This window comes from Schistocerca serialis, chromosome 1, assembly GCF_023864345.2.
Source record: "Schistocerca serialis cubense isolate TAMUIC-IGC-003099 chromosome 1, iqSchSeri2.2, whole genome shotgun sequence".
Lineage (NCBI taxonomy): Eukaryota > Metazoa > Arthropoda > Insecta > Orthoptera > Acrididae > Schistocerca > Schistocerca serialis.
In genome coordinates, this window is record NC_064638.1 from 1,278,309,072 (window position 1) to 1,278,327,742 (window position 18,671).

Below are 18,671 nucleotides of genomic sequence, written 5' to 3' on the forward strand. Positions count from 1 at the left end.
ATTCTTTACACCAATCACAAATCCTGCCCAAGTCCTCTTGTATTCTCCTAAAGAGGATTCCTAAAGAATTAATTCCATCGGCTCTTAAAAAATAACAAATAACAATAAGAAATAACAGCAAGTAAAAACTCATCAAAAAACTGAAATTTATTTTTGGGTATAGGGTAATTGAGCCTTTCCGAAATGCTATGGCCACAAATTATACGCCAAAACATGCATTTTTGAGAGCTCTTTCCTTTGACCTCACCCAGAAAAAGCTAAAATTGATGAACATGGTGAATTAAACCCAAGAAGGCAACAGAATTTAACATCTGGGAGTGTGTGCCCTTTTCCTACTGTAGCCAATGGCAGTGGATCATACTCTAGCGATGCGAGCACAGTGTCCTCTGGTGTATCGCTTGTAAATGTTTCCTTTTTTATTGTGCCAAGGGATTAAGTACGTTCCACACTACTTTTTGCAGAAACTGATTTTGCTTTGATCTGAATACTTAAATTTGCCAGCCAAATCAGTAATTCTTTCTGTGACTGTGAATTGATAGAAAGAGACTGCTTAAAAGCCTTGACATTTTATGGAAAAACAATAATAAACACACATGAAATCACCTTCAGTAATAGGTTTCGAGTGTTCAGCTATTGAGGCCTGCAAGATGTAACGTGCATTCTCCTGTCGCTTCACTTGTGGTGTTGGTTTAAACATTAGCTGTTGTTTCTTCAGTCTCAATTTGAGCTCTTCCAACTTTCTTGTCTCGATAATCCTACATAATTTTTTATTTTTTAAATTTTGTTTTGTGTGAACAGATGACCACTTTAAGATAACTATTTATTTCTCTTTTCCTTAATTCATTCAGAACTCCTTTCTTTTCTCGGAATGAGCTCTTTTCCTGTCATCTTATGCAAGTTGTTTTGCTATTTGTTTTATCTTCCTTGAAAACCTGAGAATTTCTTACTTCCAGTAATTTATTGTTTCTAGTCAGAATGTGTCTCTCTTAAGGTGTGCAGTTTAACCAGCACTTCTTCTAAGTCCATTTTGTCTTACCTCCCATCCATTTTCTCTGTCTGTTTTCCTGTTTTGGAAGAATACCTGGATCATTTTTGTTAATATTTCTTCCTCCATTCTCTCTGAATGTCCATTGAGTATAACACTTCTTTTCCTAATCCAGTCTGTTGTTTGAGGGCAGAATATGAGTATATTTCCTTATTTGGTCACAAAAAGTGGTTTCCATCCTTGTTCTTGACTGAACCTAATATTTGTTGCAAGATTCCTCTGCCTTTCTGTTCCAAATCTTGTAATGCCCTTTCGCATCCCGCAGTGTGTTCAACTCATACAGCACTTCTTGTTTTACAACTGCATTGTAATGCCTTAATTTAACATCTTTATAAGAACATTTTTGTTTTGTACCACTGTCTCACTTTCATGTTCGCTCCTTTCATTTTTTAATTTGTGATTTAAATGCTTCTTTTTCACTTTTTATGTTTATATTTTCGCCCAGACATTGAAAATTGTCTGTTTTCTTGGTGTTGCCGTACTTGACTTTCAAAATTCACGGTGAGTTGCTTTCATGAGTCATGTATTCTGCCTTTTCAGACAATATTTGTAGACCTGCTTTTTCTGCAGTCTCTTTCAAACGTTCTAGCCTATTCTTTGCATTTTTAAAAGTTCCATCTATTATTACAAGATCATTTGCAAAGATCAAACAATTTATTGCTTCTTCCAATGTACCCAGCTTCATGTATGAGGGCTATCCAGAAAGTAACAGACTTTCTGAAATAAAAAATTAACAATGCGGGAAAACCAAATTTTATTGTATACATTTTAAAGATACGCTCTTAAGCTATTTTTCTACATAACCGCCATTCAAATTTAGGCATGTATTGTGCGGTGGCACAAGTTTTTCAGTAACATCTCTATAGAAATCTGCTCCCTATAATTGCAACTACTGGTTAATACTGACATGCAGTTCAGCATCAGTATCAAAGCATTGCGTAGCGAGCCATGTCTTCAGTGCTGGGAAGGTTGTATGGTGGATGATCAAACACCTCCCATCCAAAACCCTGTAAGAACTCTTGGGTACTTTTGGCCATGTGTGGATGTATGTCGTGAAAAACAAAATTTTTGTGTGAAGTTTTCCACGACTCGCTATTCCTCTTCCATACACATCACAAAAGTCATAATAAATTTCATTTGGTTTGCAATTTTTTGGCAACGGAACCTATTCACAGAACACATCTCACAAGTTGTGCCATTTTCTGTTGCAATGCAAATTTTAACATGTCACAGAAAGCAAAGAAGGAGAGACACAGACCACGTGCTAACACCGCTGGATGAATTTTAAGTATAGGAAAATTGTGGCACCAAGATGGTTGCTGTAGCCCTGCCCACCGCCACAATAGACCAAAACATCTGTTACTTTCTGCACAGCCCTCATAGTTAGTAACATTTTGTTTTTCTTCTTCTATTTTCCATTACCTTTTTCCACATACAGTTGAATAATAATGGTACCAAACTGTAATGGTACCAAACTGTCTCCTTGGCAGACTTCTGACACAATTTGGAAGGGACAAGAAGTTGTTCCAAGAACTTTCATTTCAGATACTGTGTTTGTAAGAATCAACAACTTTTAGCACTATCTTTTTAGTTTATATTTTCATGTACCTACTTATTTGTAATTATACCAAAGCTTTGTAATAATTTTATGTTGACTTATGATGTTCATGATTGCATATCAAGCAGGTTATTTTATTAATATAATGGAAGGAAACATTCCACGTGGGAAAAATTATATATAAAAACAAAGATGAGGTGACTTACCGAACAAAAGCGCTGGCAGGTCGATAGATACACAAACACACACACAAAATTCAAGCTTTCGCAACAAACTGTTGCCTCATCAGGAAAGAGGGAAGGAGAGGGGAAGACTAAAGGAAGTGGGTTTTAAGGGAGAGGGTAAGGAGTCATTCCAATCCCGGGAGCGGAAAGACTTACCTTAGGGGGAAAAAAGGACAGGTATATACTAGCACACACGCACATATCTATCCACACATACAGACACAAGCAGACATGTCTGCTTGTGTCTGTATGTGTGGATAGATATGTGCGTGTGTGTGTGCGTGTGTGCTAGTATATACCTGTCCTTTTTTCCCCCTAAGGTAAGTCTTTCCGCTCCCGGGATTGGAATGACTCCTTACCCTCTCCCTTAAAACCCACTTCCTTTCGTCTTCCCCTCTCCTTCCCTCTTTCCTGATGAGGCAACAGTTTGTTGCGAAAGCTTGAATTTTGTGTGTGTGTTTGTGTTTGTTTGTGTATCTATCGACCTGCCAGCGCTTTTGTTCGGTAAGTCACCTCATCTTTGTTTTTATATATAATAGGTTATTTTATTATTTACTTCATAGCAAAAAGAACTCCAATTCCAACTGTTATTGGAAATTTTTGTGTTTCTCAGCAGCTCTTGTATTATTTTTACTACTATATGGTTTCAGTAGAGGTATGCTGAACACAAAGTGCTGAAATAGATGAATAATTATTAAAATTGCAGAACATTTTTATTAAAATTGATACATTTCTTGAACATTAACTTTCCAGACACTGAATAATTGCACAAATTGATACCTATCTTCTGAAAGTGAAATATAACATGTATTCACCCTCCAAGCAAATCAATTTGTACAAGACTAAAGTCTGACAGTGTAGCTGTGTCATATAGGGTGGAGTGAGAAGGAAGTAAACCTTGACTGCTTTGGGCTGTAAGAGGGTGAAGTTGGGGAAAGTTTGTATCCTGCATTACTGTCAACTCAGGTGCCAAATGCCGTCAGCAGTGGTGGCAGTAATGACACACAGAAATAACAATGTTGATGGATGTTGAGGTAGAGGAATGAGAATTTTAATGGCCCAAGAAGTTAAGCTTTGCAACAGGTCCAACCTATACAGAAGACCCATCATTAGGTGTGGATCTGAAGTCTAGAGCTGTGCAGTTAGGTTTTGTTTGTGAATTTATTTGATAGTTGATGCACAGCATGATGTAAAATCTGCTCTTTGAACTGTGTGTATACTGGCTGTCCATGTTGAAGTAAAAGGGCTTCTGACTAAATTGCAGCTATTCAAAGGCATAACTGCACCAGAAGCTGGCACTCCACCCCTTTTCTCCCTGCACTATTTCACTCTGAAGATACCCAGTCCTTTTGATTTACACATTTGGACTGTGCTCAAAGCTTTCGCTGCAAGAGACAGAGAAAATTATAAGTGTATTTATGCATTCTGTCAGAGTGCGTTTCTTACTTGATAGTGGAAGGATATACTTGATCAATGGATAATACAGTTATGTTTCCTTACATAATGTCCAAAATCTGTAAGTTGATATTCTACTTCTTTTATTGTCCTTTTCCCTAGTTTTCTCCTTAAAGCTCCTGTTTGTGGGACAGAACAAATTTCTCCAGATTTTTCTGTTAAACATTAAGAAAAAATAAAGAGAGCTTGTATGTTTATGTTACTTAGAATGACTATATGTGACTAAGGATAGCAGCGGTGTATTGGAAACTCATTGTAGACATCACTCACCATGTAGTTTGTAAATGTACTAAATAATAATGTAGTTGAATAAACACATTGACTGCTTGGGGTCATTTAAAAATAAGGAGAGATGAAGATTCAATTTTTAATTGTCCTATGTCAACTGTTGAAGTTGCCGGCCGGAGTGGCCGAGCGGTTCTAGGCGCTACAGTCTGGAACCGTGCGACCACTACGGTCGCAGGTTCGAATCCTGCCTCGGGCATGGACGTGTGTGATGTCCTTAGGTTAGTTAGGTTTAGGTAGCTCTAAGTTCTAGGGGACTGATAACCACAGCAGTTAAGTCCCATAGTGCTCAGAGCCAAACTGTTGAAGTTGATGTTACTTGCATCTGCTTATTTTAATGCAGGATCCACAGTGGAATAGATTTCTCGAACACATTGTGAAATCTGAGGAGGGTAAACCACTGCGAGATGTCTTCCAGAGTCCACCAGGTGTAGCAAAATTGTCTGCACTCATCCTGTCACAGAATGTAAATCCAAGTAAGTAGAATTATTTACTAGCAAGAAACATGCTGTTTGTGACTTATATTTTTTCAACAAAAGAGAATATAGAAAGTAAAACCACTTTCGAAATTTGCTGGTGGGTGTTGCACATTTTTGCTCAAAAATATCCCTTGTATAACAAGCACTAGATTAGTATTTAAACTTGATGTAGCGTTACAAATATGAGGAGTCAACCGTGAGAAGTCAAAGTTGAGATATTCACAGGATTCTGAATATGTCACACTTGCTGTTTCCTATGCCACATGCTTCTCCTCCCTGTGTGTTTCAAGAAAAAAGGAGTAATGTCTTTTTGTTGTGGAAAGTAAACTTTCAGCATTTAGCGTTTACTTCATATTTCACAACAAAAGTTTTTCTTGACTTCCACTTGCATTTCAAGCTGTTTTGACATATTTTCAGCGCATGTTTCTTACCCGAACTTAAATTGTGCAAGAAATTTGGTATACGTGGACTAGCTCAGTCGCTGTTAATCATTAGGAGTTGACTGACTGATAAAAGTAATAATAATGAATATCATTTATTCTCATTTCATACTTACGTAATTACACATAATGTGATCATTTACAGGTTTTGTGGCAAATGTGGCGAAGGATTTTAACTGTGTGCCCTTTTTGCAAAAACAAAACTTTTAACTGTGTGGCCTTTTTGCAAAAACAAAACTACCAGGACTATCAGAGCTTAAAGTGTAAGAATTAATTTGGTCAATGTTTCCATCATTTGATGCATTACACCATGTCTCAACAACCACTGTAACTTCCTCAATACTTTCCTTTTGCTTGTATTTATTCTTCAGAAATCTGAGATTTTAGTATTCCAAAGTATTAAACAAAATTACCGTTGATGATGAAATTAGTGAAGCTAGGTGTTATTTGTTTCGTTTTTATGCACTGCCAGTCCATACTCTTTTACTGAAAGAGGTAAGAAGGGAGAGGAGTGTACTGAGAATGTTAGAAGTATGCAAAACCTATGGTTAAGTAGTGTGCTTCTTTTAGGTAAGGAATGAATGAAAACTGCATCGGGGTTTGTAGTTTTAGAGGTCACCAAAATTAACAGGCTCACTCCTTTGTGCACAGTCTAATAGCCTTTTCTAAATTACCAGGATGCTGTCTCCCTGTTAGGAATGTCTGTGGTGTTTTAAATGTTTTTGACTTTACTTTCAGTGCTGACGAAAACTTGTCTCTCCTCATCAAATGTTTCTTCCAGTTACAGCTTTCTTATTTCTCCTTTATTTCATTTTCCTATATGGTTTTATCATCACATAAATAAAAAGAAAGCAGTAAAATTTCTCTCTTTGTGTCTTGTATTTTTTATTTTTGTTCCTCAGTCATGTGAACTTAATATTTTTTTGAATTGTTTTTCTTTCACTTATAAATTGATGTATTGGAGGAATTTGCTTACAGGTGACAAGGCAGATGTTCAGTATATTGGAATAATGCTGTTAGCAGCTATAATAAAATTTGATAGACAATGGTTGTCTACACAGCAAATGCTTATTAACTCTCTCAAGAAGGTGTGGATGGATGACAATTACCTGGTAAGTATTTTTGCTGTGCATATAGCTGAAGTACTTATTTCTTATGTGTTCATCCATTGAGCTAAATGATCTCACACCAGATAAAGTTAAGTTTGCCTCATCAAGAATGCTCTCCAGTTGGAAGTGTTCTTGCAGCTGTTGTCATGAGTGAGTTTTTGCCCACACAGGCTTTAATAAGAGATCATGGTATTGGCTGCCTGAGTAACCGAATGGAACCTGAAGGTATACCAGTGTGAATCTACATTGAGTATATGAAAGAAATTGCTCCTTTTCTAATAGCGGTCTACCATAGAGCATTAGATGAGGGAAGCATTTCTAATGATTGGAAAACAGCACAGGTCATTCTCGTTTTTCAAGAAGTCATTAAACAGACACAAAGTACTATAGGCTGATATCTCTGATGTTGGTCTGTTGTACAGTTTGTGCTGACACCTTGTATCATTTCTTAAGACAGAAAATCTCCTCTGCAGGAATGAACATGGCTTCTGAAAACAACAATATTGTGAAACCCAGTCCACTGGCTTCTGAAAACAACAATATTGTGAAACCCAGTCCACTAAGTTAGTTCACAAGACCCAGAAAGCAGTTGATACCAATGCCAAGGTTTATACCATGTTCTTTGACTTCCAGAAAGAGCTTGATACAGTTCAGCACTGTAGTCTAATGAACAATGTATAAGTGTATGGAATATTGGACCAGCTGTGTGGTTAGATTGAAGAGTTTCTGCCAAGAAGAATACAGGAAGTCATTCTCTACAGAGAAGTGTATGGAATATTGGACCAGCTGTGTGGTTAGATTGAAGAGTTTCTGCCAAGAAGAATACAGGAAGTCATTCTCTACAGAGAGGAAATGTCAGAATAAAAGTAACTTCAGGCATACCCCAAGGGAATGTTAAAAGAGCCATTACTTTTCACGCAACAGGGTCGAAACTGATTGTAACAACGCTAAAGGGACTCACGGTTTATGGTCGTTGCAGTTGATAGTTGCACAAACTGAGTTGTTGCTTTGCTTTTTTTACAGGCTGTTGTAGAGTTAAAACTTAAAAAACTAGCAGAAATACAGCACACCTATCATATTTACAACACACTACTTGTCGAGGGGGGCTAAAGAGGAAGTTTTCTTATGATTATGCAGTACGTACAGCAATAAGATGCCAGGAAAATGTAAAAATCTTAAACAAGTGAAGGGAGAAGGAGCAATGACATAAATTGTTCAATAATGTTTAAATGGGGAAGGTAGGAGACGAGATACTGGCAGAAGTGATGCTGTGGGGATGGATCGTTAGTCGTGCTTGGGTAGCACAGTCAGTAGAGCTCTTGCTCACGAAAGCAAAGGTCCAGAGTTCAAGTCTTGGTCTGGCACACAGTTTTTATCTGCCAGGAAGATTCATATCAGCGCACACTTCACTGCAGAGTCAGACGCTGTGGCTAAGCCTTGTTTCCACAATATCCTCTTCTCCAGGAGTGCTAGTCCTACAAGTTTCGCAGGAGAGCTTCTACGAAGGTTAGAAGGTAAGTATTATCAGAATTGAAGCTGTAGGGACAAGTTGTGAGTTGTGTTTGAGTAGCTCTATCGGTAGAGCTTTTGCCTGTGAAAGGCAAAGGTCCCAAGCTCGAGTCTCGATCCAGAGCACAGTTTTAATTTCCCAGAAAGTTTTCTTATCGGCGCAGACTCCGCTGCAGAGTGAAAATTTTGTTCTGGACCTTTCTCTTCCTTGTCTAGTGACATTGTTTTCAGTGGGACAATAAACCCTAAGCCCCCTTTTAAACAAACTGTGCAAAAGAGTACAAGGTTATCACTTTTGAGGCACATTATGGTGAGAGATACGTTACTCTGCAAAATGAGATAGATAAAGTAATGCAACACATTAACTACTTACTGGAAAGTTGGGAACATATTGCCTGAGGTCTTCCAGTCAAGCACAGAAAGCTGGAGGTTCACGTAGAATGTAGTCAGCATGACTATAGTGCCAAATGGGGCAGGCCCCGCAACTAAAGAAAGTTTGAGGAATCGGAAAAGACAGTGCGTGTCAATCAGCGAGTAGTTACAGTGTAGCGATGTTCTTCACTACAGCAAGGCTTGGAGACAGCATGTGGATGACGTCACAGATGAAAAATCATCAGGAAAGATGAAGTGTGATGAGTGTAGCCCAGGTATTTGGTATTGCCTACAGCGTTGTTTCATATGGATGGGGAGCTTTCGGAACCAAAGACACTGTTACCAAAAGTAGAGAAAGCTGATCGACCATGCTCATCTACAATGACAAACGACTGTTATATTTTGCTACAGGAAAGAAGGGACCCATGTCAAACAGTGGGTACAATTGCAAGCACATTAAACAGGACTGCAAAGCAAGGAAACTCACGCTACACAGTGGCACAGTGACTACTTGGATGTAGTCCCCCTGCCAGACACGCGGTACATTGTGTTACGTTCGCACCTGCGTATTAGCATATTAGCATCATTTATGATGGCGCCAATAGTGTAGTGACTGGATCAGTAAGGTTTGGCATCCCATACTCTTTTTCTGATGAGAGCAGATTCAATCTGAGTAGCGATTCTGGACCTATATTCATACAACGAGAAGTGGGAACTTGTCAAACATAATAGCTTTGATGGTCCAGGTGTTGTGATGTGGGGAGGCATATTGATGCATGGGCATTAAAACTCCAAATCTTGAACAGGGTACATGCATTAGTAGACATTATTTTGACAGAGTACTCTTTTCCCATGTGCAGCTTTTGAGGAGTCCATTCAGCCCTGACTTCATTTTTATTAATGGCAGTGCACAACAGCATTGAACCATGCAGCTGGAGGATATTCAGTGAATAGACTGGCTGCCCATTTGTCTGACTTAAATCCTGTTGGGGATGTGTTAGGAAGATCTGTTGCAGCATGTCCATGTGCACCAATGGCAACCCAACCTTGCTGCTGACAATTGGAATGCCTTACCACAAGAACTCTGTACAAATCTTGTGGCCAGTATGGGAGTGCATTGTGGAGCTTGTGTTACTATTCGTGGTAATGGCACAGCCTATTAAGAACCATGTTCCACCTTTTTTAATGCCAGAAGACCAGCATACATCGTGGTGAATTCAATGTAATTATTTTCTTCGAGTAAAAGTGTCATTTCTGTTCATTTCATTGCGTATTTCTTCCTAAATATGGTCAAAGTTTCATCAAGTAATGTTACTTGGCAGTGAAGAGTCATGGGAAAGTTATTGTAGTCTTTAAGTTTTGCACGCTGTCATAATAACATTCTAAATAAAATGATTTTTGCTTATGACAGCCAATGTTTTATTTGTTGCAAGCATTTTTTTGTGATCTAAGTGTTATTGAAATTTTTTTACGCATTGTTACTGTAGTTACATGAACATTTTTTGCTTTCAGGAACTCCACAAGAAAGTAGAAGGAGTAGATGCAAGACACTGGCGTGAACCAAAACTTATAGTCAAGATACTGCTTCATTATTTCTGCCATCACCCTAATGATGTTGACTTACTATTCCAACTCCTTCGTGCATTTTGCTACCATGTAATCCCAGACTTCCAGGTGAGCATCTCTTTACTGTTTTCTGGCACATTTGTGTAGCATTTGTGAGAGGTTGAAAGTATAAATTACTCTGTTTTATGTATGGAATTTGCAGAAATTATTGACACCACAATCAAAAGAACTGGTCCACAGTTAGTAGATTTATTGTGTCAGATTGCTTATGTATGTAATGCCAGTAATTAGTTCCTTAGACCAGGATGCGTTTAACACATATTTCATCAGTGTAAGATTGTGGCAGAGAAACCTGGCTATGAAAATTAAATGTGACAGAATAGATACTGTGAGAAGTAGATGACAGGCACTCATCTGATAGTCCATTGTATGAGATGAAAACAGATTTCTCTCCACATTGTTTCCTTTCATTATTTTGCCTAGTATAAAAAAGAAGTTGAGGGATAGTTTAAAGTTTTTCACGTTACAGCAAACCAGATCATAGGGACTAGTTCAGGCAAGACCTATGGAGTAGAAGTCATTCCCTCAGCATTATTGAAATCCTCATGTCAAACCTATTCCATGTGGTGTGCAATACATATGAGGCAGGTGAAATACCCTTGAGAAGATATATTTGGATTCCAGTGAAATGTAGGAACACACGACGCAATACTGCCCCTGCTACTTTTCTGAGAAGAAAGATATTGAAGAAAGGCAAATTTATGTTTATAGGATTTAGAGAACACTGTTGACAAATGTGACTGGACTGCATACACTTTTTGAAATTTGTTTATAGCAAGGATGAAAAAAGTTACTTATGATTAGTACTGAAAACATACTCTAGTCTGTCATAAAAGTCAAAGGTCATGAAAGAGAAGCCATAGTTGAGCTATTTCCAGTATTATTCAATCTGTACATTGAGCTAGCAATAGAGGAAGCCAAGGAGAAATTTGGAAAGAGAGTTATTAAAGTTCTGGGAGAAGAAATAAAAACGTTGAGATTTGCTAAAGACATTTTAATGCTGTCAGAAACAGCAAAGGTGTTGGAAGGGCAGTTGAATGTAATGAATAGTGTCTTGAAAATAGGTAATAAGATAAACATCAGCAAAGTAAAACAAGCATTATGGAGTGTAGTTGAAGTAAATCAGGTGATGCTGATAGAATTAGATTCGAAATTGATACAGTAAAAGTAGTAGATTTGGGTAGCAAAATACATGATAATGATCATATAGAAGGAATATAAAATGCTGACTAGGAATGAACACTTCAAAGAGAAGAGAATAAAATCATTTGAAATGTGACACTATAGAAGAATGTCAAATGATGAGGTACTGAATCAAATTGGAAAGAACTTAAATTTATGTCACAAGTTTACTAAAAGAAAGGATTGTTAACTAATATCAATAGCTTGATATGTTACAAATGTGAGCTCTGTGGTGGCTTATTGTTACTGAACAGAAGACCAAGGGTAGCTGTCACTTTTTTTGTAAATTTTCATTGTATATTAAATTCATCAACACACAGTATTCCTCAAGACCCCTTTCATGAACTGTTTGTACATAAATATTGAATTAAGCCATGAGGAGAACTTAAATCACATGTACAAATATAATAATAAAGACATCACAGTCAACCCAAACCAGACTTACGCTTTGTTTTTCTTGTTGTCAAAGATGAATGTTTAACATAAAGTATAGAGCATTTGTAATTTTGTTTCATTATTTTCAGTTTTTGAGGAATTTCCTGGAAACAACAGTTGCAGAGAACTATACGGTTGAATGGAAAAGGACAGCATTTTTCCGTTTTGTGGATGTCTTTCACAGCCCAAAGATGTCACAAGACCTGAAAGCGAAGGTTCTGCAGATGATACTTATACCGTGCTTTGCTGAAAGTTTTGAACGTGGGGAAGGAGAAAAGATAATTGGTACTCCACCCCTTCCAGATCAAGAGAATCCTGAAAATGTTGTTTCCGTTTTTGTAAGCAAGGTAATACATTCATTAACATCTACAATTCAAAAATATACAACTAGAATTAAGTTCGAGCATTTGTTGTTGACTAAGTATAACTAGCTTTTATGTGAAGTTGTGCCTGTCTGCAACTTGATGTGTCATCTGTACGGTAAGTAGCAATTTGTCTTTTCCTTATATTGCTGTCTTACGTGATGTAGTTGGGTCTCTGCACATCACTTTGTTCTATGATAAATATGGCCTTGCACATAAATGAAAGTTTTATTTTTTCAAATTTCGTAAGTGGACAGAGCTGCCACAAAAATGAAAATATTTCACAATGATGTTAATTTCTCAAATGGTTGCAAAATATGTACATTTAAAATGAGATTCCAGAAACAATAGTAGCACTTTCTAGCTAGCACATCGTCTACCTGTATGTTCGGGGTGACAAATCAGTAGTAGTGCAAATATGTAGTGGAATATTAATGCGTAAGCCTGAACTGCTGATTATTAGGCAGACACAATAATCTCAATACCATGGCCAGTATTCAGTAAGCCCACAGTAATTTCAGTAATTTGTGTGCTTGGTTAGGTCTCGTGACATTCGGTCTCTTCTGTTTAAGGCAATACCCCATTAAATAATTTAGCCTGCTCTATAAATACAGAAGTGGCAGTAACACAGTATTAAATAATTCCTATACAAATCAGTCAGTCAGACAGTGTAGTGCTTAGGAAACCTCTCTCTCTCTCTCTCTCTCTCTCTCTCTCTCTCTCTCTCTCTCTCTCTCTTTCTCTGAATGAAATTGTGGCATAATAATAATGGTTTTTAAAACCTGCTGAAATATTAAAAGCAAATGTAGCAGTGACATGCAGTGTCATCTGGAGTGCCTTTGACCCTTGGTCTATGAATGTTTTGATGACTCTGTAATGCCAGCAACTGTTAATTTTGATTTTATTTTCATACTATTGTACATCTTTGAATACTTACATATATTTGTTAGCTATTTGATCATAGAATATCAGCATAATTGGCAATATTTGCCATCGCAGATACTTTATGCTCTGAGAGCTAACAAATATATGTAGGTACCTAAGACTGAAATTGTACAATATTACAAGAAATAATGTAGTCATTAAAATAAACAGTTCATGGCTTTAATGTGCGATTGCACTGTGAAGTCACATATTGCTGAAAACTAATTGCATAGCAAAGGAACTGAACAGTTTGTTGGGAGAATAAGGTTCAAAACAAGAAGGCAGTTTTAACTGAAATTTAAATTCCAAATGCAATTGAGTGGGTAGAAACAGTAATTTATAGTGCTGTAATTTTATAACTATCAGCAGCTGCCATGATGAGGTGCGTGCAGTTGTCTCCTTGTCTATTGGCTGCATTGCTAGTCCTTGCATCCAATCTGTAAGATTAGCATTTCAGTATTTTTACCAATAAAGGCCACAATAACATGAGGGTGGCATTACTCAGCGGAAACTTCAAAAAGGCTCATTTCTTCCATGTCATATGCGAATGTGTAAATTTTTGCAACAGTTACTCCTGGTCACTTGATTATTACTTGATATTACTGGCCTTGGCAACCAGAGCCAGTGGTCGTGTGTGAGAGTTGCATTTGCATCAGAGAGAGAGAGAGAGAGAGAGAGAGAGAGAGAGAGAGAGAGAGAGAGAGAGAGAGAGTGTGTGTGTGTGTGTGTGTGTGTGTGTGTGTGTGTCTCGATATGGTGAGTAGCAGTCTATACTTTTCATAATATTGTCGTTATTCCACCCTTGATTTTCCATTATTTGTCATATTCACAAATGACTTGCATATGGAAATCATTGTTTCAACATTGTTACATGATGGTAGAAAGAATAATCATTTATTGTTATCATCATCATTAGTATGTTTACTCATTGCTGAACGTAGTGACCTCATTTCTTCATTCATTTCTTAAGTAATTGAATCCTTGACTGGACACTTCCATCCATAGTGATCTTAGGTCTTCCTAATGTAAGATGAAGAGTTAGGCCCGTAATCTTCTTCACTTGATCCAACCCTGTGCTTGCTGCTCTTCCTCATGGCCTCGTGTGTTTGATTTTGCCTTGTAAGATGATTTATTCTAAATTATCTCCTTCCCTTCTCAAAATGTGCCCTAGGAACTGGAATATCTTTGGCTGACATGAAAAGGACACTTCTTGTGATGCCATGTTCTTTAATAATGGAAGTATTGATTCTTCTTTCTGTCCATGGTTCCTGCAACATCATCTGCCTTGTGATGCCAAGTTCTTCTATAGTCGAAGAATGGATTCTTCTCTCTCTCTATGATACCTGTAACATTTTCCGTCATCGTAGATATACACAATCGTATACTACCTGCAGATCCTTCAAGCAACCTGTAGGTTGAATTTGATCTAAACCTTGGCAATTAACAACCATTAGTTTTGTCTTTTTCATGTTTATCTGTAGACTGAAACTTAAATCAACAGTCTACGCTCTGGAAAACAGACCACGAAGTTCGTTCTTTCTCACTTCCTCAAACCATAGATTGTTGAGTACCCTGCTATCAGTTGTCCACCCCAGCCATCCCATGCATCCCACATAACATCCTCTGCATTTTCTCACTTCATTTGTCACATCAAAAAACTCCACGTATTCATCTTCTGCTTGTATAGTTGCAGTATGACTGTCGTAAAGCCCTTTTAGTAATGATACTATTTGGTTTGGAAGAGTAGAATTTTAATAGTTTGTTTTTTTTTTACTCCCCTTAATAGTAGTGTTCTCTTGTACAATAATCAGACAGTTAAATTCCTGACCTAACATAGTTTTCAAAGTTTGTGGATTAAAATTCTTGTCTTAACATCAAACTTCTTTCTCCCTCTTCTAGATTAATTATTGGTTTTTGCATGTTGCACTGTAACAACAAATTGTGCATTGTATTCACTATTGAAAAATTCGGTGCATTTGAGTACAGATAAAAGTGTTGCATCGATTTTATATGTCCTTAACAGAGAGGGAAATTGGCTCACATCAGAAATTTATGGTCCAGGGTGATACTTTATTCAAGAAACAGACAGTACATAAATCATCATCATCATTGTTGATGTAACTTTTATAAATATGCTTGTTATGTAAAAGAACTATAGTTTTCTGAAATGACCATTTTTACATGTACTTTTCAGATCATAGATCCTGATAACCCATTTGGGAATTCGGACTCCGTGCGCATATTCCTTCTACAGTTTGCATGCTTGCTTGTGGATCAGGCAGCTCCTCATATTCATGACGCACAAAACAAACGACAAGGTATGTTCAGATTTGTTTTTCACATTCTTTGATTACTTTCTGTATATTGTTTTTGAGTTACCATTAAATGATGTGATTTGTTTTGGGAGACAAAAGAAAATAAGAAGAAATTGATAGTCCACTAATCAAAATTTCTGTTTACTGCCATGTTGCATTCTTACTGCTAAAAAAAGTTATTTAATGATAGTAAAGTTATGTAACGATAGTAAATACTATTGTGAAGCAAATTACAGAGAGATAGTACAGGTATTTAAGTAGTGGCAGATAGTGGGTCACTTAATTGTAAAAGATAAAAACAAGACAAGATAAATTAATGTCGCTTATCTTTATGGTCAATCCCCTTCCCACATATCCCTCCATTTTGAAAACAATCGAAGAATTATTCTGTAGTACTGTGCTGTAAAATTCGACAGTACTATGTTCAACAATAAACTTTTAACTATGGGGAGGTCATATTGTTGCTGGGTGATTGTAATGGGATGCATTATGAGAATATTTTGACTTGGTGTTCCGATTGGCAGCTCTCTTTAGATTTCAATAAATTCAAGGTATTTTACATAACAAAGTGAAATTGCCCAAAGATACCTGATCATCACAAATTACATGGTTAGCTTCTGAAGTTGCCACTTATTTTTAATAATAAAGTGTAATACTCCATGACGTTGAACAAGAGCCAGTACAAACGGTAAGTAAATTGCTTGGCTTTGTTGTGTGAATTCTGGGAGAAGTCTCATGCATGAAGTACCAATTCTAGAATACTGCTTCAACCTTTGCAGTCCTTATCAAGTAGGCTTGACAGTGGATATGGTATGAATTCGCAGTAACGCTCCTAGGCTTGTAATAGACCAGTATAGATCACAATATACAGTATAACTATCCTATTACATTTCCGGAATCAACATTTTCCCGCTGTTTACTACATTTTTTATTGGTCTTGTCAAATGTACTATGTTAACATGTCAATTCCACCTGAAAAATGTTAATATACGTCTAATTTTCCTGTGATTTACACTTAATGCAACAGTGTTCATGGAGAAAAAATGGACTTAATTGACATTAAATTATGCTAGCATGGCGTTGATCTTAAAGTAGTATTTACAAACATTTGATGGTTAAGTTTCTTGACACGAGGACGCTCTAATCAACAGATCTGAATCGGTGAAAGTCAGAACAAATTGTGCTTTGTCTCCTGTCACTGCCAAACTCTGCACGGCATTCGAATAATGACCGATCAAAACAGTTTTCAAACTTTCTCTACTGTGCTTACGCAACTGTGTGATCATCATGACAACTCGGATACGTGTTTATTTGTTTGGCCACATGCAGCATTACTTGACACCTTTGTGCCTTGTGTCTTATTCAAATATTTGTGGTTTGAATAATGAAATACTGTATGAGTGGAAATATTTACGTAAGTATGTTTGTGATGTTTCATACACACACAGTGTGAGTGATTGTGTATGTGTGTGTGTGTGTGTGTGTTTTTGTGTGGGAGGGGGGGGGGGGGTTCTGGGTATTGGAGGAGGCACAACACCTTATACCCTCAGAAAAACAACTACAGTGCAAGATAAACAGAACATATGCAAACATCACAAAAAAACGCTTTAAAAAAGATTTACATTTGACAGTGGAATAAATTCTCAGAAATTGTCATGCTAAGCATAAGAAAATACGTGACTGGTGCAGTGTTTTGTTCTTATAGAGTGTATAACACAGTTGCAGACTTTCCAAAAACGTGCATGGTGTTTAAGCTGCAGGAGCTCATTTATTTGTTCCTGCAAGTCGACAAGCATGAATGATGCTACTACCTGCAAAACACCCTTACCGCTTGTTCACTGTGCAGGTTCTGATGTCGTGCTCCTGCTGATAGCAGATCTGTGCACTTTGACTGAAATAATAGGGATGTGGTTGATTGGCCAGTAAATAAATACCCAAGGTATATGATTATATTGTTGAGCCTATGTGTCTTTCAAGTTGGAATAAATAAGTATCGTGTTCAAAAACAAAGATATAAGTGTAACACACCAGACTTAAAAAGATTCATGGGAGCCACTATTTCAGTGTAATTGTCTCCCCTCTTCAGAGTAATCGTCTCCCCACTGTACTCCATACGAACTCGTGACTCCTGTGGGAGATAAAACAACAGGTGAGCATTACACCCACACTTTCAGTGTCCTGTGTAGAAGATATACTGCTACACAGGAATTTATACATGAAACCTCGGAATATTTAAGATACTTCTTGGCACTGTTCACAGTAAGCTTTTCCACTGCTATTGCATTGGCCCACCCAACTGCAACCTTAAGGCAGTCACAATTTCCCCCCACCACTGATAATATACACAGCAAGACAATGAGCATAGCCCTACTTGTGAATACATTTGAGAGACCTGGCACAGTAGACCAACGTAAGCTTTGTTGATCTGAGCTAATGATGTCTAAGTCTGTAGTTACTGTCACCATTTTTAATAAAATTAGAGTCTCTTCCTACTTCTTCTTTTGCAACATTAGCTAAATTACCAATTCAGCTTAGTGCACCAATGAGGTTGGACTGCTTCCAGTAATGTGGTCGGCTCTCGCCCAACTCCTGTTATGTTCTCCCTCAAACATAGCCACTCTACTCTTATTTGTAAACTTTTCTCTACTTGTGATGTCAGGTAAGTCGCTTTCCGTGATATTCATAGTTAAAATAATTTTATTGGCTCCATTAGTGAGTGACTAACATTTCAATGCACTCGGAGTAACTCTTGCAAGAATTTTAGAAACAGTATTTTTACTGACAGACTATTTTGTATCTTTCCCCATTCAGAACAGACACATGCTCATTCTACTGTTGCAAAGGTTTGTATCTCCACCCCCGCACTCCCCCCTCCCAACTGTGTCTTACTTCTTAATTTCACTGGAAGCATTCGTACACAAGCCGCCTTGAATGTTTTTCTTTTGCGCCTATCCAGGACACAGCTTCTGACCACTTCTAGCTGTCTCACATCCCTCTTGCTTCCATTCCTGATTACCATGCATAACAATGGCCAAACATGGCTGCCTGCTCTGAGGGTTCTGTAAAAACTACTTATGTATTTTGGCAGTTCATCTATCCCGGGAATAGAGTGTCTCAACGATTTTTACATCTTATCAACATTGATACTGGCTTAATATTGGTCCTGGGAACTTCAATACTTCTAAGAATATTTTAATTGTAAGTTTGAAGATTGATAACAGATGATAAAAGAAATAATTTTTTCTATGATATAATTACAAATTAACAATTTTCGGATTTTTCCCCCTTTATTTGTGCTGTGAAACCTTGCTTCTTGCCGAGTTTTATGATTATAGGTCAATGGGAAATACG

General features: G+C 37.4%; 1 protein-coding gene across 1 annotated transcript in view; it reads left to right on the top strand.

The window, feature by feature from the left end:
- Nucleotides 1-18,671, top strand: part of LOC126419578 (transformation/transcription domain-associated protein) — a 435,226-nt gene that overhangs the window by 207,925 nt on the left and 208,630 nt on the right. The window contains exons 29-33 of the mRNA XM_050086768.1: nt 4,911-5,043; nt 6,465-6,598; nt 9,989-10,150; nt 11,809-12,066; nt 15,200-15,323. Coding sequence (XP_049942725.1) covers nt 4,911-5,043; nt 6,465-6,598; nt 9,989-10,150; nt 11,809-12,066; nt 15,200-15,323 — 811 coding nt within the window. The remainder of the gene's footprint in view (nt 1-4,910; nt 5,044-6,464; nt 6,599-9,988; nt 10,151-11,808; nt 12,067-15,199; nt 15,324-18,671) is intronic.